Genomic DNA, 20751 nt, shown 5'->3' with positions numbered 1-20751 from the left:
AGTTTTGCTCTTGTTGCCCAGGCTGGAGTGCAATGGCACGATCTCGGCTCACCGCAACCTCCGCCTCCTGGGTTCAGGCAATTCTCCTGCCTCAGCCTCCTGAGTAGCTGGGATTATAGGCACGCGCCACCATGCCCAGCTAATTTTTTGTATTTTTAGTAGAGACGGGGTTTCACCGTGTTGACCAGGATGGTCTTGATCTCTTGACCTCGTGATCCACCCATCTCGGCCTCCCAAAGTGCTGGGATTACAGGCTTGAGCCACCGCGCCCGGCCCCAAAATATACACTCTTATCAGTACTACATCACACGTATTTACAGGTTTAAATGAAATATTGGTTGGCTGCTTGTTAATTATTTTCTTCCCTCATTTTTTTTTATGTCTCTATTATTAAACACAATTACAGACAAAAAATAAATAAATAAATAAATAAATAATTTCTGAGGAGAAATTCACAAAAAATATTTTTAATAAATAAATGAAAAATATGTAGCAAGATGTTTGTCATTAATGTTCAATTTCTGGCCGGGCACTGTGGCTCATGCCTATAATCCCAGCACTTTGGGAAGCCAAGGCGGGCAGATCACAAGGTCAGGAAATCGAGACGAACACAAGACTATCATCCTGGCTAACACAGTGAAACCCCATGTCTACTAAAAAAAAAAAAAAAAAAAATACAAAAAATTAGCTGGGCATGGTGGTGGGTGCCTGTAATCCCAGCTCAGGAGGCTGAGGCAGGAGAATCGCTTGAACCACGGAGGCAGAGGTTCCAGTGAGCCGAGACTGCACCACTGCACTCCGGCCCAGGCAACAGAGCAAGACTCGGTCTCAAAAAAAAAAAAAGAATGTAAGATGCAATACCATCTAAATCTACTGTTGTAGAAAGGTGCCAGAACACTGATATTAAAACCTGCTAAAATCATTTTTATTTTCCTTTAAGAATCTTATAAACAGGATTAACAGACATTACTAGGCTGTTGTTTTAATTCTATTTTTCACACAACAAAAATGACTACTAGTAAAACTGATGTTAATCACAGTTGAAAAGCAGTCTCCTCTCAACCTTCACCTCTATTTTTTTCTATCAATAATAACAAAGTTACAAGAGTTTACTCTTCTAATCTGAAATGGTACAGTCAAGCATTAACAGTTCTTAAGCTACCACTTAAGGCCACATTTGCTATGCCCTAAAGAGAAGTGATTATTAATTTCCACACTTATTAGTATAGTAATAATATTATTAATTTCCACCCTTATATTCAGAAAGCCACCATTGCTTTATAATACTAGTATTTGCAGTCCAGGTTTTCTCCAAGTATAAAAACATGCTAAAATCTATGACTCTAATGCCTATTAAAATTTAACTTTAAATAATAAGATGCCATCAGAACGTCATCAGAGCTGACAAAACACTTTAAGAATGACATTTAAGAAATAAAACTGCCAGAACTGACAGACTAAAACCATCACATTTTATCCAATTCATTCAAATGGTTAATGGTCCCAATTTAAAAGCACACAAGTCACACACTAATTTCTGATTCTGTAAAAAAACAGAATTTCTAATTCTCATTAAGCAAATAAAAAGACACATGTTCATTAAGATAATCCAGTTCAGACTGGCTGCAGTGGCTCACGCTTATAATCCCAGCACTTTGGGAGGCCAAGGCAGGCGGATCACCTGAGATCATTCAAGAACAGCCTGACCAACATGGAGAAACACCATTTCTACTAAAAATACAAAAAAAAATTAGCTGGGCACAGTGACACATGTCTGTAATCTGTAATCCCAACTACTGAAGAGGCTGAGGCAGGAGAATCGCTTGAACCCAGCAGGCAGAGGTTGTGGTGAGCTGAGATCGCACCATTACACTCCAGCCTGGGCAACAAGAGTGGAAGTTGGTTTCAAAAAAAAAGGAAAAAAAAAAAGCAACCTCTAGATTTCCTACCTCAAGGACTTAAAGAAAATGCAGTTTCTGAATCTCACAAACTGGCCAGATGGTATTAAGCTAGTTTAGAGAAATCAAATTATTCAGAGGTAAGGAAAGCCCAGGACCTCTAAAGAACACAAAATTTGGGCTGGGTAAGCGGCTCACACCTGTAATCCCAGCACTTTGAGAGGCCGAGGTGGGTGGATCATGAGGTCAAGAGATAGAGATTATCCTGGCCAACATAGTGAAATCCTGTCTCTACTAAAAATACAAAAATTAGCTGGGCGTGGTGATGTGCACCTGTTGTCCCAGCTACTTGGGAGGCTGAGGCAGAAGAATTGCTTGAACCCGGAAGGCAGAGGTTGCAGTGAGCTGAGATCATGCCACTGCATTCCAGTCTGGGTGACAGAGGGAGACACCATTTAAAAAAAAAAAAAAAAAAAAAAAAACAAAAAAAAAACACACACAAAACTTGGCTGGATGCAGTGGCTCATGCCTATTATCCCAGCATTTTGAGAGGCCTAGGCAAGATAATCACTTGAGCTCAAGAGTTCAAGGTCAGCCTAGGCAAGACCGTAAAGCCCAGCTCTATAAAAACAATAAAAATTTAAAAATTAGCTGGGCCTGATCTTGCATGCCTATAGTCCCAGCTACTCAGGAAGCTGAGGTGAGAGAAATCACTTGAATGCAGAAGTTTAAGGCAAGCTACAATCATACCACCATACTCCATCCTGGGTGCCAGAGACCTTGTTTCTATTAAAAAAAAAAAAGGGAGAGAGAGAGAAACACAAAAGTCAGGTGCCAAGTTCCATTGGGTATGATTTCACTACTAAGGCAAACTCAAAGAATTGCCTGTTACTTTCACATTCAGAGGGTACACATCAAAACTGTAAATAACTGCACACTTTTAGCATGAGTAAGATCAAGTTTGATACATCACTGCCAAAATGCACAAAGTAAAATAGATGAAATATACCTTAAGCTCAAACTCCTAGAAACAAGGACCTGGCTTGGCCGGGCACAGTGGCTTACGCCTATAATCCTAGCACTTTGGGAGGCCGAGGTGGGTGGATCACCTGAGGTCAGGAGTTCAAGACCAGCCTGGCCATCATGGTGAAACCCCACCATAAAAAAAGAAAAGAAAAAAAGAAACAAGGACCTGGCTTTGCTTCTACTTTTAATTAAATGATTTGGAAATACCCTCTCTCCAAAGGCGAGTGTGTGCTGCCTGTAATTAACCTAAAGTACTTTCCTATCAGTGAGTTTGTCTTGCTTGAGTCCTAGAAATTAACGTATAAACTAAGAACACTAACAGAAAAGATACATAGGCTGGCCAAGGTGGCTCATGCCTATAGTCCCAGAACTTTGGAAGACCAAGGTGGGTGGGTCACCTGAGGTCAAGAGTTCGAGACAAGTCTGGCCAAAATGGCAAAACCCCATCTCTAATAAAAATACAAAAATTAGCCAGGCGTGGTGGCACGCACCTGTAGTCCCAGATACTTAGGATGCTGAGACAGAAGAATCACTTGAATCCAGGAAGTGGAGGTTGCAGCAAGTTGAAATCGCATCACTGCAGTCCAGCCTGGGCGACAGAGCGAGACTCCAGCTCAAAAAAATTAATTAATTAAAAAATATAGAGAAAGAGTGAACATACAATTGAAAACACACAATTTATGAAAATGAAAAGAAATTAGTCTTTTTTTTTTTTTTTTTTTTAAATCAGTCTCTGTAGAGACTGTCAAAAATTGCCAGTGCTGACTATATTGCAAGTCGTCACGGTGGGGTATTGGGAAAAGTTTTCAATTAGCAATAATCATGCCTCGGATAAACCTCATTGGCTACGATACTGCCACTGCGCAAAGCTAGAAATTATAGTCTTCATGAACCACAGATACAGTCTTTCTGATATATCATGGTTTATATGTTATGTATGAAAATCTTAGCTAAATCTCAAACAAGGGAAATGTCACCTTAATTACTCCAAGAGAAAGAGTAACTATTACTAACTACTCTAATGCAAGAGCTCACGAATAGAAAGGATAAAAGCAAGTGAGGGTTCACAACGGCACCACAGACAACACAGGTATAGTCACATATACAGCACTTGATAATCAGAGACAGCACTAAAGAGCTCCCTTTCTTCACTGCTGGGAGAAATGGGCAGCAATCAAGACATTTAAAGGTCTACCTCCTTTCCTTCTTCCAACCATAAAACCAACCTAACTCAAAAGAAAGGTATGTTCTGTTTTAAATCTTTACAGATACAAATGAATAGAGTGACAAAATACACGATTTTTTTTTTTATTCATTATCAAGATGGTGGCTGTGGAGAACTGAATGAATCAGGTTTGTAAAGTTAACAGATGCTAGTAATGTCATATTGTGATGCAAAGATGAGTGCTTTTTTCCTCAGTTCCCTTGATAATTCTGTTATCAAACACATATTGTGTTCAACATTTTAGTATGCTTAAGTACACTTAAGAGCAACTTTAATACCAGCCACCAAGCTAAGATAAATCATGGGCTAAAACTCCTATCAAAACTGCTAACCATACTAAAAATTCTTTTCCCTCCTATTTTCATCTATTTGAATATAATTTGTAATTAAAAATTGATGGCCAGGTACAATGGCTCACATCTGTAACCCCAGCACTTTGGGAGGCCAAGGCAAGATGATCGCTTGAGCTCAGGAGTTCAAGACCAGCCTGGACAACATGGCAAAACCCTGTCTCTACAGAAATATACAAAAATTAGCCAGGCATGGTGGCGTGAGACTGTAGTTCCAGCTACTCAGGAGGCTGAGGCAGAAGAACTGCTTTGTGCCTAGGAGGTTGAGGCTGCAGTGAGCCATGATGGCACCATTGCACTCCAAAAAAGCCAACCCAAACTGTCTGAGAGCTCCCTCACAGGATTATGTCCTTGCAGGCTCTCCTAGTCTAAATTTTTTTTTGAGACAGAGTCTCACTGTTGCCCAGGCTGGATTGCAGTGACTCGATCTCGGCTCACTGCAACCTCCACCTCCTGGGTTCAAGCAATTCTCCTGCCTCAGCCTCCTGAGTAGCTGGCATTACAGGTGCCCACTACCACACCCAGCTAATTTTTGTATTTTTGGTAAAGATGAGGTTTTACCATGTTGGCCAGACTTGTCTCGAACTCCTGACCTCAGGTGACATCCGCCTTGGCCTCCCAACCAAGTGCTGGGATTACAGGCGTGGCCACAACACCCAGCCTCTAGTTTGAATTAATGATCTGATCAAGTACAACTTACAGTTGTGAGAACCAAAGGCCATATAGAAGTGACTTTTTCTTTTTTTTTTTTTTAATTAAAAAAAGGTCTCACTATGGCGGTCACGTGGGAGAATGCAGTGGCTATTCACAATCATTGCAAACTACAGCCTTGGGCTCAAGCAATCTCCCCGCTTCAGCCTCCCCAATAGCTGGACTACAGGAGTGAGCCACTGTGACTGGCAAAAGTGAGTATCTGTTGCCCAGTTTCTTCTTTCGGAATAGAATTAAAAGAGTTATGTAGTTTCAGCCAGGCACAGTGGCTCACGCCTGTAATCCCAGCACTTTGGGAGCCCAAGGTGGGCAGACCATGAGGTCAGGAGATCAAAACCATCCTGGCTAATGTGGCAAAACCTCGTCTCTACTAAAAATACAAAAATTAGCCATGTGTGGTAGTGCGTGCCTGTAATCCCAACTACTCAGGAGACTGAGGCAGGAGAATCGCTTGAACCAGCGAGTTGGAGGTTGCAGTAAGCCAAGATCACACCATTGTACTCCAGCCTGGCAACAGAATGAGACTCTGTCTTAAAAAAAAAAAAAAAAAAAAGAGAGTTATGTAGTTCCAAGTTTTGCTGCCAAGGAGAATCACTAATTTATTTACACATTTAGATTCAAAGAATAGCAAAAAGGCAGTAAACATTCAGCAGTCTGTAAGAACATGAAACAATAGATCTAACTATATTACACTTGGTGATCTCTTATTGATATGACTCTAACCAATCAACCTTCTACCTACAAACGCTAGATGGAAATGCCCAACAACATTTTGAATTTTTCAATTAATCAACTTTTCAGAAACTGTCTATGCAATACAGTCATCAAATTGAAAAGCAAAATCCAGATCACCAAAGTTACACTGGCACCCTTTGGACAAAACAACTAAATTTACTTTTCACTAGGCTTGACGGCCCAACTGCTTCTGAGGTAACACAAACCAGGCACATACTCTGAATCTAGTTTTCGATTTATATTACCTCAAACTAAGATTTTATAATCCAAAAAAACTTTAAAAAGTATACATGATAAGGGCCAGGCGCGGTGGCTCAAGCCTGTAATCCCAGCACTTTGGGAGGCCGACGCGGGTGGATCACAAGGTCAAGAGATCAAGACCATCCTGGTCAACATGGTGAAACCCCGTCTCTACTAAAAATACAAAAAATTAGCTGGGCATGGTGGTGCATGCCTGTAATCCCAGCTACTCAGGAGGCTGAGGCAGGAGAATTGCCTGAACCCAGGAGGCGGAGGTTGCGGTGAGCCGTGATCGCGCCATTGCACTCCAGCCTGGGTAACATGAATGAAACGCCATCTCAAAAAAAAAAAAAAAAAAAAAGTATACATGATAAAACCTAATATATGAAAAAAGTTTTGCCTAATACTAAATAGAAAATGCATAATTCACAACAATAACATGATTTCGTACGTAGGGAAATTTCATATGTATTCTCCTACCTGCATATATAATGCTCCCCTAAAAATGGTTTAAGTTAGAAACCAGGAGATTGAACCAAAGACAAAGATCCCATTTCCAATTAATTAATATATGAAATATGGATCCTCCAAGTGCATAGGCCAGGCATCTTGTGTGAGTCCACTGACAGACCCGCCAGCCATGCCAGTCTTCCAGAGAATGGCAATGTCTTCCAGAGAATTGGTAAAGTCCAGCCAAACTCCTCCCTTCACAAGGGCTGCCTGACTTCTCTGCAGGGACAGGTCAGAAGATCAGCAGCAACCATTCACGCTGCCTACCTAACAACGTAGATACCTACAAAGCAGGGAAAGGCAAAAAAAAAGATCCTTCATCCCTCAAAAGCATACGGCTGCCATGTGGAGCTTCCCTAGGCTCTTGAGGATTTGGGTTCCACTGGGCATTGGCAGATACCCCCACAAGCACCAGCCTATAAACAACCAGACACTTTCCACAAGCATCTGGTGAAGTGCAGAGGAGAAATTAAAATAACCGTAGTACCTGGCTCCCCAATTCTTTTCAAATTTCATACCCAACTGAGAACCACTAATGCAACAGCCTCTCGACAGACTTTTTTTCTTTTTTGGGGCAGCGTTTCATTCTTGTTGCCCAGGCTAGAGTGTAATGGCGCAATCCTGGCTCACTGCAACCTCTGTCTCCCGGGTTCAAATGATTCTCCTGCCTCAGCCTCCTGAGTTAGCTGGGATTGTAGTCATACACCACCACACCCGGCTAATTTTTTATTTTTAGCAGAGATGAGGTTTCACCATGTTGGCCAGGTTGGTCTTGAACTCTTGACCTCAGATGATCTGCCTGCCTCAGCCTCCCAAAGTGCTGGGATTACAGGCGTGAGCCATGACGCCCGGCCAGATTCCTAAACTATAATTTCAAAGGGCCACAAAACATTTTTTTTTGAGACAGGGCCTTGCCCTGTCACTCAGGCTGGAGTGTACTGATGTGATCTCAGCTCACCACAACTTCGGCCACCTGGGCTCAAGTGATCCTTTTGCCTCAGCCTCCCGAGTAGCTGAGATTACAGGTGCATACCAACACACTGGGCTAATTTTTCTGTCTTTTTGGGTAAAGACAGGGTTTTGCCATGTTGCTCAGGCTAACAAAAATATTTCACAATAACAATTTAATTCATGGCTGGTGGCAGCGGCTCATGCCTGTAATCCCAGCACTTTGGAAGGCTGAGGCAAGCAGATCACCCAAGGTCGGGAGTTCAAGACCAGCCTGACCAAAATGGAGAAATCCGGTCTCTACTAAAACTACAAAATTAGGCGAGCATGGTGGCGCATGTCTGTAATCCCAGCTACTCGTGAGGCTGAGGCAGGAGAATCACTTGAACCCAGGAGATGGAGGTTGCAGTGAGCCGAGATCATGCCATTGCACTCCAGCCTGGGCAACAAGAATAAAACTGCATCTCAAAAAAAAAAAAAAATTAATTCACTAATTTCAAATGGAAGTAGGAAGAAAAGAGAAGCTACCAAATCAGCTTGGACCAAATTCCGCTACAAATCTGTGATTTACGCCAGGCACTGGGAGGCAGAGGCTGCAGCGAGTAGAAATCTCACCACTGCACTCCAGCCTGGGCAACAGAGGGAGACTCCATCTCGAAAAGAAAAAAAAAAAAAACAGATTGGCCAGGGTCATGGCTCACACCTATAATCCCAGCACTTTGGGAGGCAGAGGTAGGCAGCTCACCTAATTCACGACCAACCTGGCCAGTATGGCAAAGCCCTGTCTCTAACTAAAAATACAAAAATTAGTCAGGTATGGTAGAAGGCCCCTGTAATCCCAGCTACTTGGGAGACAGAGGCAGGAGAATCACTTGAACCCAGGAGGCAGAGGTTGCTGTGAGCAGAGATTATGCCACTGCCCTCCAGTCTGGGCAACAGAGCAAGACTATGCCTCAAAAACAGGAAGTAAAGTGTTTAAATCATTATTCAAGTGAAAGGTACTGCAATCACCATGGTAAGATAAAATTCATTTTACTGATAAGAAAAAAAAGATCAACAAAATTCATATACTATAAAGTTAATAACAAAAGAAATCGGTGCTTTAAAGCATGTACAGTAATTTAACATGTTTCCTTAAAAATACACAAGGCCATGCTCGAGGTTCATACCTGTAATCCCAGCGCTTTGGGAGGGTAGATTACAAGATCAGGAGTTTGAGACCAGCCTGACTAACATAGTGAAACCTCATCTCTACTAAAAATACAAAAATTAGCTGGGTGTGGGGGCAAGGGCCTGTAATGCCAGCTGCTCAGGAGGCTGAGGCAGGTGAACTGCTTGAACCTGGGAGGTGGAGGTTGGAGTGAGCTGAGATAGCACCATTGCACTCCAGCCTGGGGACAGAGCAAAACTCCATCTCAAAAAAAAAAAAAAAAAATACACAAACACAAGTGAAACAACAGTTGTCACAATCGTACTTGTGTGTGAAATACGGATCATCATCAGTAAATATTAAATTCAAACTACCTGTTAAATATGGCTAGGCACAGCGGCTTATGTCTGTAAACCCAGCACTTTGGGAGGCTGAGGTCAGGGGATCACTTAAACTCTGGAATTTGAGCCCAGCCTGGCCAACAGTGAGACCTCATCTCTACAAAAAATAAAATTAGCCAGGCATGGTGGCCAAGGCTGCAGTGAGCCAAGATCACACCATGAACTTCTGTCTGGACAATAGGGTGAAACCCTGTCTGAAAACACACACACACACACACACACACACACACACACACGAAAAGCTACCACATGATCGAGCTTAGCCAAAAGAAGAAAAGGCATATGTCCATACAATGTTCACAGCAACTTTGCTTGTAATAGCCCAAAACTGGAAATAACCCAAATGCCACCAGGCATTAAGAGGTAAATGCATAAACAGTAGTTTATCTATATAACAGAATACTACTTAGCAATAAAAAAAAAATGAACTAAATGATCACATGGGTGAATGTCACAATTATGAGTTAAAGAACCCACACAAAAAGAGTGTATACTGAATGATTCCACTTATATATACAATTCTAGAAAATATAACCATCTACAGTGACAGAAATGAGATCAATGGTTGGAGGGAAGGGAGAGAAAGATTACAAAGGGGCACACAGAACTTTGGGGGAAGATAAATATGTCTCCTACCTTGATAAGGATAAGCTTCATGGGTGATACATAACATTAAAACTTATCAAATATATCACTTTTAAAAAGTACAGTTGGGCCGGGCGTGGTGGCTCAAGCCTGTAATCCCAGCACTTTGGGAGGCCGAGGCGGGTGGATCACGAGGTCAAGAGATCGGGACCATCCTGGTCAACATGGTGAAACCCCGTCTCTACTAAAAATACAAAAAATTAGCTGGGCATGGTGGTGCGTGCCTGTAATCCCAGCTACTCAGGAGGCTGAGGCAGGAGAATTGCCTGAACCCAGGAGGCAGAGGTTGCGGTGAGCCGAGATCGCGCCATTGCACTCCAGCCTGGGTAACAAGAGCGAAACTCCGTCTCAAAAAAGAAAAAAAAAAAAAAAGTACAGTTAATTGTACGTAAATTTTAAAAAGCACAGTTAATCGTACATCAATTATACCTCAATAAACAAAAGAAAAAAAAATTCAAGATACCAAAACTAATTCTACAGCTCTTGTTAGTCAGATCTATCTGCTCAGGAATATATTTAACCTAAAGACTTGTGGTAGACACTCTTGAGAATACAAAAGTATGCCTAAATTGAGGATCACCATTATCACAAAAAAAAGGTTTAAACAAAGAGGAAATTAGAACTCATCTTTAATCACTATGCCAGGCCATTTCAGTGCCAAAACAATAACAACTAAAACACAACAGAACAACCCACTGAGTGTAGGGCTCTGAGATTTTTAATTAAATATTTTAATTCAAATGTTTACCTTCTTTGATCCAGAATCCCATTTTGGGAAAACAGAAATAACCCAAAGAAAAGCCTATGTACAAAAATGTTAATTTCAATCTTATTCATCAGAGAAAAATGGCAAAGAATTAAATAAATGACACAGCCATGGGATGGCATGTTACATGAGCTATTTATTATTTATTTTGACACGGAGTTTCACTCTTGTTGCCCAGGCTGGAATGCAATGGCACAATCTCCGCTCACCGCAAGCTCCACCTCCCAGGTTCAAACAAATTAATTCTCCTGCCTCAATCTCCCAAGTACCTGGGATTACAGGCATGTGCTACCATGCCTGGCTAATTTTGTATTTTTTAGTAGAGACAGGGTTTCTCCATGTTAGTCAGGCTGATCTCAAACTCCCAACCTCAGGTAATCTGCCTGCCTCAGCCTCCCAAAGTGCTGAGATTACAGGCATGAGACACCGCATCCAGCCTATTATTTTTAACTTGGAAAAACAGTTGCAAAATATTAAGCCAAAAGAAAGCAGACACATGATATATTCAACAGGCGGAAAACGATGTATCCTGGGGAGAATAAAAGACAGGAAAAAAGCCATAGGTTAGCATTTAAGGCCAACAGTTCTTTTTTTTTTTTTTTTTTTTTTTTTTTTGTGAGACGGAGTTTCACTCATGTTACCCAGGCTGGAGTGCAATGGCACGATCTCGGCTCACCACAACCTCCGCCTCCTGGGTTCAGGCAATTCTCCTGCCTCAGCCTCCTGAGTAGCTGGGATTACAGGCACGCGCCACCATGCCCAGCTAATTTTTTGTATTTTTAGTAGAGACGGGGTTTCACCATGTTGACCAGGATGGTCTCGATCTCTTGACCTCGTGATCCACCCGCCTCGGCCTCCCAAAGTGCTGGGATTACAGGCTTGAGCCACCGTGCCCGGCCTTGACAGTTCTTAAACAGTGGTCCCAGGACCGGGGGATCATCTGGAAATGTCTTAGACCCCACCCTAGACCCAATCAATTAGAAAACTCCAGGAGTATGATGCAATAACCTGTTTTAACAAACTCTCCAGGTGATTAATATTACACTAAACTTTGAAAACTACTGTTTAAAGAATAGCATTACAGGTGACTGGTTTTCCTTCCTACAATCTGTATTAACCTCAATTATCATATTACTTTTAAAATCCAGCTAAGTTCTTAAGTATTTTACTACCAGGTACACTCTGTAGGTCTACAGGCAAAAAGCTATTACATTACAAACATTATAATGCAACATAAGGGCTGGATTACATGCCTAAAAATCCAATGATTCTTGGAACCATCGAATCTGTCAAGACTGAAGAGGATACCAAATTTTAAATATATCTATAAAATGCAGGTCAAGGGGTAAGAAAATCGCAACGCTAGAAAAACTAACAAATCTAGGTTTTCTAACACATACACAAATACAGAAGGGACTTTTATGGGTCACATCTGTAAAATATTTTTTCCCCAAAAAGCTGAATTTTGAGGCTTGCGTGTAATTTACTAGAACTGCACTGCAGGAATCAGATGTTCTAAAGCTGTGAATGCTTACTCATATAGGTTCCTGGTTAACCAAAATAAGTACCAGTATGTTATATTTGTCACCAAAATCTAGGCAGGGAAGACAAATTCAGAACACTGGGAGTTGCCAAATTTTTAACTTTTAGCTTGAAGACCATAAAGCTGTGCCAACTTTCATCTCATCTCACTAAAACAGAGACCACAGGAAATAAAGAGGCAAACCACAGGTTCCCAATTGACACCGGAGCTAGTTAAAAGATTATGGAATTGTCTACACTTGGAACACAAATTAAAGAATAACAAAGACTACTAAGGGATAAAATAACTACTGATTAACAGCAAAATACCAAAGTTAAGTCAAAGACAAATGGCGACACATTTTAATATTTTAGTTTTGCAGTATTTTTTTAAACAGGTGTACAGATCCCCATATACATCCTATCACACAAAATTCACTTTTTAACCTTTCTATTCCGTGAAAAGTCCACTCTAAGAGTAAATACAAGTTACTCAAAAAGGCACTATACACAGCAAATATAGCCTGTCCTTTCTAAATTAAAAAAAAAAATGTTTTCACTAATTGTATAAGCACCATGACCAACCATACTGAATTTTTCACTACCAAACTCCCAGCACCATGCCTGGCACAAAGCAGGTACCCAAACATATGAGGATTTTTTTTTTTTTTTTTTTTTTTGAGACAGTCTTGCTCTGTCACCCAGGCTGGAATGCAGTGGCACAATTTCGGCTCACCACAACCCCCACCTCCCAGGTTCAAGCGATTCTCGTGACTCAGCCTCCTGAGTAGCTGAGACTACAAGCCCACACCACCATAACTGGCTAATTTTTTATATTCTTCATACAGATGGGGTTTCGCCGTGTTGGCTAGGCTTGTTTCCAACTCCTGACCTCAGGTGATCTGCCCACCTCAGCCTCCCAAAGTGCTGGGATTACAGGTGTGAGCCACTGTGTCAGGCTTTTTTTTTTTTTTTTTTTTTTTAATTGAGAGAGTCTTGCTCTTTTGCCCAGGCATGACTGCAGTGTCATGATCTTAGCTCACTGGACCCTCAAACTCCTAAACTTAAGTGAGCCTCCTGCCTCAGTTTCCCAAAATGCTGGGATTACAGGTGTGAGTCACCACACTCCGCCACATCTGAGGTTTTGAATTTGTTACAGAAAGCTTCTGAAACCCTAAAGCAGACACCAACAATTCCATAAAATTCACTCAGGCTGTTAATGAATTTAGTGTAAGACACTGCCCCTTTCTATCACTTTTGACACTTTCTTGAGGGAAGATGACATCTCTGCCATATTTTTGAATCCCTGCATATGAGTCATTTAAGTGCATTTAAAGTTGCATACCCTAGGCCAGGTGCTCTGGGCTCACACCTGCAATTCCAGCACTCTGGAGGCCAAGGTGAGAGGAACATTTGAAGCCAGGAGTTGGAGGCCAGCCTGGGCAACCTAGTCAGACCTTGGTCTCTACAAAAAAATTTTAAAAATAAAGGGGTGTATCCTGCACTCCCTCTGAAAAGAATCATTGAAAACTCTTGGTATTATAAGCTACAAAATCGTACACTATGGTGTAGGCTGGCCCCCATTATTATCAGATCCACTTTTCTGATTTAACTGTAATTTTTCTTTTTTTTTTTTTTTTTTTTTTCCCCCAAGACGGGGTTTCACCAATGATGGCGAGGCTGGTCTTGAACTCCTGACCTCAGGTGACCCACCCACCTCGGCCTCCCAAAGTGCTAGGATTACAGGCGTGAGCCACCGCACCCAGCCAACCTTAATTTTTCTAAACATTTCTTGTATTCTAACAAGTCGGGTTTTCCTCTTACCTTTTTACCCCTCGAAAACACTCCTGTTCCTGTAACACCCCTCACAGGGCCTCCTCAGCCCCCACCTCTTCTGTATATAAACACACTCTCTTGTCACACACTCCATCAGCTGTTTGGTAGCTCCTCCCCTCCTCCTTTTCCGGGTAGTAACAGAGCAACCAATGAGCGATAAGGAGCGGTGCCTGCGGCCTTTTGCCTGCAAACGCTTTTCCAAAACAAGCAGCTCTAGCCTTCAGCAGGGGCCACTGGTTCACAGATAAAAGGATCACCAGGGCTGTGCAACAGGGTGAGACGAATAACCCCCACCAACAAGGAAACCCGTGTAATCTGAGCTGTTTGTTCCTCCACCAGGGAGAACTTAAACCGATATTCCTTTAGGGCAAATCACGCTTTAAGGTCACCAGAGTCCCAGTTCTCAGACAATCTAAATAATCAGCTGGTTGGAGGTGGAAACCTCAAAGGTTGCCAGGCTCTGGGCAGCACAGATCACCAATCTACCTGACTTTGCAAACAAATGGCCGCACCATTCGAGACCATTCCATAGGATCTGGGCTAACTGCAAGGTTTTTTTTTTTTTTTATTGGGGCACATTCCTAAAGGATCCAAAAGTCATGTAAATCAGTTTCTAGGCTCCTGGGGAGGTTTGCACAACCTTAAGCAAAGGATCAGAAGAGAAACAATGAATGAGTCAGAGTTTCAGAACATAATCATCCAGCAGATTATTAAGTGCATTGGTGCAAAACACTCACTCCCTGCATAACTTGGGAGTCAGCTCTCCTCCTACCAACCGGTCACAAAAGAAATATCACTGACTCCAAACAACAACCAGAGACGGTGTCTCCATAAGAACGGAGCGAGGAGGTGGCAGGCAGCGGCCAATTAGTTACACATCCTCTTCTCTCCCTACCCCCACACTGCTACTTTCCTACTATATAGGTTCCCTGCCAGGCTGTAAATCGTGGTGGTATAATTACGCTCAGGAGACATCCAAAAATGGGCTGAAACAGGAGACTGCAAGGAAACCAGCTATCACCCCCCAACACCAAAGAAATCATCAAGGGGCACGGGGGGCAAAAAGTGCATTCCTTCAGACCTTTTCTTCCCACTTCCTCTCCTCCATCTTTCTCAACCCCCAGCCTTTTCAGACCAATTGTACTCATTTTAGTAGAGGGCTGGGGAATTTTTCCTTAAATTTTCTGCTAAATATACCTTACTCAAAAATTGTTGGCTCCATTTGGGCCTACTGATTTGTGAATTCAACAGAGAAAGGAGGACACAAAATCTCTCACCTACACAACACATACACAAAAGGAAATCCGAAAATTTTAACTTCCAAACTCCGTTATACCAGAAAATAAACGTGAAACAAAGATAACCTCTGGCTTTTAAATCTCGAGACTGTTATCCTCCTATCTCAGAGATCTACAATTTTAAAGCGCCTCTGCTTTCTTTTGTCAGAAAGGAAGGAAGGTGGGGAAAGAACAGAAGGCCAATACATCTTTGCCTCCTTTCTTCATCTTCTACTAAAAATAAGCTATGAAATAAGCCACTTAGGGGGAGAAAAAAAAAAAGACACCCTGCTGTTCTTTGTCTGTTTTCCTCTCCCTCTCCACCCCTCACACCCCGACTCCTAAATGCGGTAATCATTCTAGATGCCACAACTACTAAATGAACAAAAGGCACGGTATGGAAAAGGCATCAGGTCAAGTTAGGCCCCCCTCTTTATCCTCAATCTTTAAAAAATATGTCTTTGTACATAATTTGAGACTCTGACAACGATCACAAACAGCTGGAATTCTCTCTCCCCACTCCAACCCAATTAAACATTAGGTAGAAATTTGCATTAGGTGTGACAGAAACTCTCAATTCAAGATAAAAATAACTCAGGTTCTGCCACCATGTCATTTCCTAGTTTCTAAACAAAAATAAAACCTGAAACTGCTTTGTGTAAAATGTACACACAATCATAGTTACAAGTTTTCCTGCAGCCTTATGAAAAGCCAACATTACTGGTATCATTCACACATTTACAAAACAATTGCAGCCACAAACTGCTCATAAAGAGTTGATTTCACTCGCGCCGGAACATATAGTGGGTACACTATACAAGCTGCTCCGATCTAATCTCCCACCCCCCACCCAAAAAAATTCTAAACTCCAAACCACAAACTTAGAAGTCTTCCTAGTGCTCCTAATTTCTAGCCAAGTTCTCCCTGAGCAAAGAGAAAAACACCTTATTTCTGAAAAGATTATTTAAAAAATCTCTTGCCCAGACAACTTCCCTCCCATCCCCCACTGCCAAACCCTATGCAAAAACTACTTTTTTTAAAACTTCAGCAAATTCCCTAACTGAATTTTTTTAATAATCACTGACCACTACAAAGAGGTAAAACACTCAATCAAAAACAGCAGCAAATATAAAGGAAGAGAAAAGGAAATCACCTGAAGAATTTAGCCAAACAACTTGAGTTATATAAACAAAACCCTGCAACAGGGGGAAACGGTGGGGGGATGGGGAGGAGGCAGAAAGAGAAACAGTAGACAGGACTTTTAAACTGTGTTCCACACTACCACCCCCTAACCCCCTACTTTCCTCCCTCCCCAAGGACTAGCTGCCCAGAACTCTGGGTTTCCCCCACCCTCTAAATTACCCCTTAAAAAAAAAAAATCCTCTTATTTGTCACAGGAACCTTCGCGAATTTCTCTAGCTGGTCCTGAAATAATCAGTCTGGACTCCAACCAAAACCACTGCCTGAAGGGCTCTTATCAGTTATAGCTTTCCCACTGCAACCTCCAGAGTGCATAAAGTTGGGGGGGGAACAGAATATAAAGGGTGTCACTTGGAGACATCAGGGTAAGTATTCCCCCAAGAACCTGACCCGCTCAGAGGAAGTTTTGCCCAACTGGCCAGTCCAGGGGGTATTTTGTCCAGGAGCTCCTCTTTCCCCATCTGTCATACCCACAATATGGAGGGTGGCTTGCTGGAGGGCCCGGGGGTCTTCATCGCAGACAACTATGGGTGGGACAGGCTTTGTCAGTGGAAAGGAAAACAGTAGGGTTCTCCCGGGGACCAGAAAGCTTAACAGGAGGGTCTGACTGAAAACACACACAGCTCTTTCTTAGAAGAGGGGGCCCTGAGCAGACGACTCTCTTCCTAATATAGAAAGGAATTAGGGATAAAAGAGGTCGCTTGAGTGACCCCAGTTCAAGCAGCATTGTATTTAGAGGAAATGGGGGCATCTCAAGAAAGGCAAAAGGCTTCCCTCTCGGGAATTTCTGCCTGGAGTCCCTAAATCCAGAGCGAGCAAACAGGAGAGAGAAACCCTGAAGATGGAATCAGAGAGCGAGGCGACTGGTCCTGCAAAAAGGAAAAAGGCCGTCTCCGGAGTCCAAACGTCGCGAAGGAAAGTCACGGGCTCTGGGGGTGCAGGAAGAGCGGGCAGCAACGGGTATTTCGGGGTGCTGCGGATGAAAGGCTAGCTGAAAAGGCTCTCGGCCCCTGGGAGGTGCCAAGGAGCCGCCGTAGGCACTGGGGGAGGAGGGGAGTCTCGGACTGTGGCCTGGAGTGCCCCGGGGCCCTTGCAGTGGTTCTGGGGGTGCCCTGGGCATCCCCACACCGCCCCCCAAATACACCCGAATTCCCCTCCATGAAGGATACAGCTTGACCACGTCCGTGTCCATCCGCCTCTTGCCGGGACTGGGAGATGACATGGTGTCGCCGCCGCCTCTCTCCCTTCCTCGGCCCGTCTGTCACGGGGCCCGGGCCCCGGCTCTGAGGAGCCCGCGGCCGCGCCGGCTCCTCGGTGGAGGTGGCAACACCCCCGCGGTCCCGGCGGTCCCGTCAGCCGCCGCCGCCGCCCCCCGCACGGGGGAACACCGGGCACTGTCCGGCCGGGTGGGGGTGGGGACCCCGCGGCGCCCGGCTCGGGCTGCCCCTCTCCGGCTGTGGTTCCGCCCCGGCCCGACCCTGGCGCTCCTCTGCGCCGCGCGACGCTCCCTCCTGCCTGCTCTGTGGCTCGCTCGCCTGTTCCCCGCTCACCCTCTGGCCGACTCCTAGCAGCCTCCACTACAAGCGGACGACTCCAGCTCAGTCGGCCTCCCTACCCCAGCCTCGCTCTGGGCGCCGTGACGTCACCTCTGTGACGTCATCGGAGGGGGCGGGCCCAGTCGGCGAGAGGGGTGGAGCGCCGCTGCGGCGTGGGTTTTCCCGGGGGGTTCTGGGAGTTGTAGTTTCTCTTTCTCCGGCTCTCTCACACTCTCTGTCCCCTCCCCCAACTTCCCCACCTACTTCATCGCTCAACTGCCAGTGTCGTTATCATCATCCTAAACGATAATAGTAAATAATGGCAATATTATTACATTCATGGATTTTAGGGTAATGAATCTCCACACACACTCTGTTTAACAAGCTGTTACTTTTTTTGATTTGGAGGAGGGAAGGTAGCAATTACTCGGAAAGATACCAAAATCTGGAGATCCCCACACCAGCAGGTTCCTTGCACTCCACTCCCTCCTTGGTTGGAAAAAATTTATTTGCAGGGATTGTAGACCTCAGCAAGGCTTCCTCGGAGCTTGCATACCAGGGTTCATTACAATCCAAGTGTCTACGGCCACGATTTTTTTTTTTTTTTTTTTCTGAGACTGAGTTTTGCTATTGTTGCCCAGGCTGAAGTGCAATGGCGCGATCTCGGCTCACTGCAACCTCCGCCTCCTGGGTTCAAGCGATTCCCCTGCCTCGGCTTTCCGATTTTTAGTAGAGGCAGGTTTCACCATGTTGACCAGGATGGTCTCAATCTCTTGACCTCATGATGAGCCCGCCTCAGCCTCCCAAAGTGTCGGGGTTACAGGCGTGAGCCCACTGCGCCTGACCTATGGCCACTATTTCGAAGGTTAAAGTTGACACAGCAAGGTTGCAAGGCCAGAAGTAATTTAGTACTAATGTCCTTATTCTACAGATCATGAGGCAACTTGGCAAAGTGTGTGAACCTCCTACACCAACGTTAAATACTTCATTCAATAATATTTTTTAAGCATCTCCTACATGCGAATCACTTTGCTGGACATAAGGATATAATGGTGAACTAAGAGACTAAATTTACACAGCCCCCCAGTATAGTCTGTGGATCTATGGTGTCAGCATCACCTGGGAACGTGTTAGAAATGCTGGCTGGAGCTTCACTTCAGATCTACTGAATGAGAATTTGCAGTTTTAACAAGATCCCCAGGTGATTCTTATGCACAATGAAGTTAGAAAGATACTGTTCTCCAAAAAGAAGTGCTATGGAACCCAGGAGTCAACCAGGCAAAGGGGCCAGTGAAGAGTGTTCCAGGTATCGCCTATATTTATGTCAGATTTTCCCTGCGATCTATTTTCAAAAGTTTCATCCCAAAAAAAAAAAAAAAAGCTTCATCTTTTCCCTGTTTCCCATGAACTGGTACTTTGTCAGACCATGTGCTGTGAGTTAAGCCCCCTTACATAATCTCCTATGCACACACACCTGGGGCAGCAGCAATGCAGTAAGACTGAACATCTTTTGCAGCTATTATTTCATGCCTCAAAAAACCCAGGCTTTCTTAAATTGTAAAATATATATAACATAAAATTTACCATTTAACCATATTTAAAGGCATAATTCAATAACATTAAATACATTCACAATGTTGTGCAACCATCACACTACCCATTTCCAGAACGTTTTCCCCATCCCTAATATTAAACAGTACCCTTCCCCCACCCCAGCCCTTGATAACCTCTCTTTATGTTCTAAAAAAGATGGGCTATTTCAGCTGTTTCTGAAAGAAATGCATTGCTCTTTCAAATTGTACATAGCTGCTGGTCAGGGTGCAGTGGTGTTTAAAACTAATTGATCACAACCGGTAACAGATTTCTTTGTTCCTTCTTCACGCCCACTGTTTCACTTGATTAGCTTTAAAAAAAATAAAAATAAATTGCACGGCCAGGCACAGTGGCTCATGCCTGTAATCTCAGCACTTTGGGAGGCTGAGACGGTGGAATCACAAGATCAAGAGATCGATACCATACTGGCCAACACAGTGAAACCCCCTCTCTACTAAAGATACAAAAATTAGCTAGGCATGCTGGTAACAGCCTGTAGTCCCAGCTACTTGGGAGGCTGAGGCAGGAGAATCACTTGAACCTGGGAGGCAGAGGTTGCAGTGAGCTGAGATCTCGCCACTGCACTCCAACCTGGTGACAGAGCGAGACTCCGTCTCAAAAAAATAAAATAGGAGAGATTCAAGATGGCTGATCGCTAGCAGCTGGGGATTGTAGCGCCCAATGAAAGTGCAGAGAACGAGAGGATGCCACATTTTCAGACGAATGTTTGTTGCTCACGCGCCAGGAGATTCCCAGCGGAGGAGCCTCACGGGTCGCCAGCGCGACTCTTGTGGCCGGCGAGGCGGTTTTGCCCCTGCCCTGGTGAGGTGGTTCTTGGTGCAGAGTCAGAAAAGCACCATCAGTCTTAACACCGCTGTTTTGGCCGGCGCAGTGGGTTGCTCAGATTTTAGCTCTGGGAATCAACAAGTTGGACGTCCACTCAGAAACCCAATTATAAAGACAGTAATTATAAAGACCACAGATGGATAAATCTATAACGAAGGGAAGAAACCAGCCTAAAAAGGCTGAAAATACCCAAAATCAGAACACCTCTCCCTCTACGGGGGATAACAGTTCCTCATCAGCAATGGAAAAGGCCTGATGGAGAACGAGTGTGTTCCATTAGCAGAAGCAGGCTTCAAAAGGTGGATGATAAAAAACTTCTGTGAATTGGCCGGGCGCGG

General features: G+C 43.7%; 1 protein-coding gene, 1 long non-coding RNA gene and 1 other non-coding gene across 4 annotated transcripts in view; 1 reads left to right on the top strand and 2 right to left on the bottom strand.

Annotated features, from left to right (window-relative positions):
- Positions 1-18084, bottom strand: part of UBE2H (ubiquitin conjugating enzyme E2 H) — a 132670-nt gene extending 114586 nt beyond the window's left edge. The window contains exon 1 of one of the 2 annotated variants that reach the window (XM_032275988.1): positions 17609-18084. In XM_032275988.1, the coding sequence (XP_032131879.1) occupies positions 17609-17661 (53 nt within the window). In that variant the 5' untranslated portion in view covers positions 17662-18084. The remainder of the gene's footprint in view (positions 1-17608) is intronic. The other variant, XM_032275987.1, reaches the window with a different exon arrangement.
- LOC116550505 lies at positions 3655-3795 on the bottom strand. The gene has a single exon (XR_004268457.1). It is a non-coding gene; the product is annotated as a U4 spliceosomal RNA (small nuclear RNA).
- LOC116550184 lies at positions 7467-12012 on the top strand. The gene is made up of 3 exons (XR_004268270.1): positions 7467-7628; positions 8752-8754; positions 11949-12012. It is a non-coding gene; the product is annotated as an uncharacterized LOC116550184 (long non-coding RNA).
- Positions 18085-20751: the final 2667 nt, after the last annotated feature.

The sequence above is a fragment of the Sapajus apella genome, unplaced genomic scaffold (genome assembly GCF_009761245.1).
Source record: "Sapajus apella isolate SASKATOON/1434 unplaced genomic scaffold, GSC_monkey_1.0 scaffold7, whole genome shotgun sequence".
Taxonomy (NCBI): Eukaryota; Metazoa; Chordata; class Mammalia; order Primates; family Cebidae; genus Sapajus; species Sapajus apella.
This window is presented reverse-complemented; position numbering and strand designations above follow the sequence as displayed.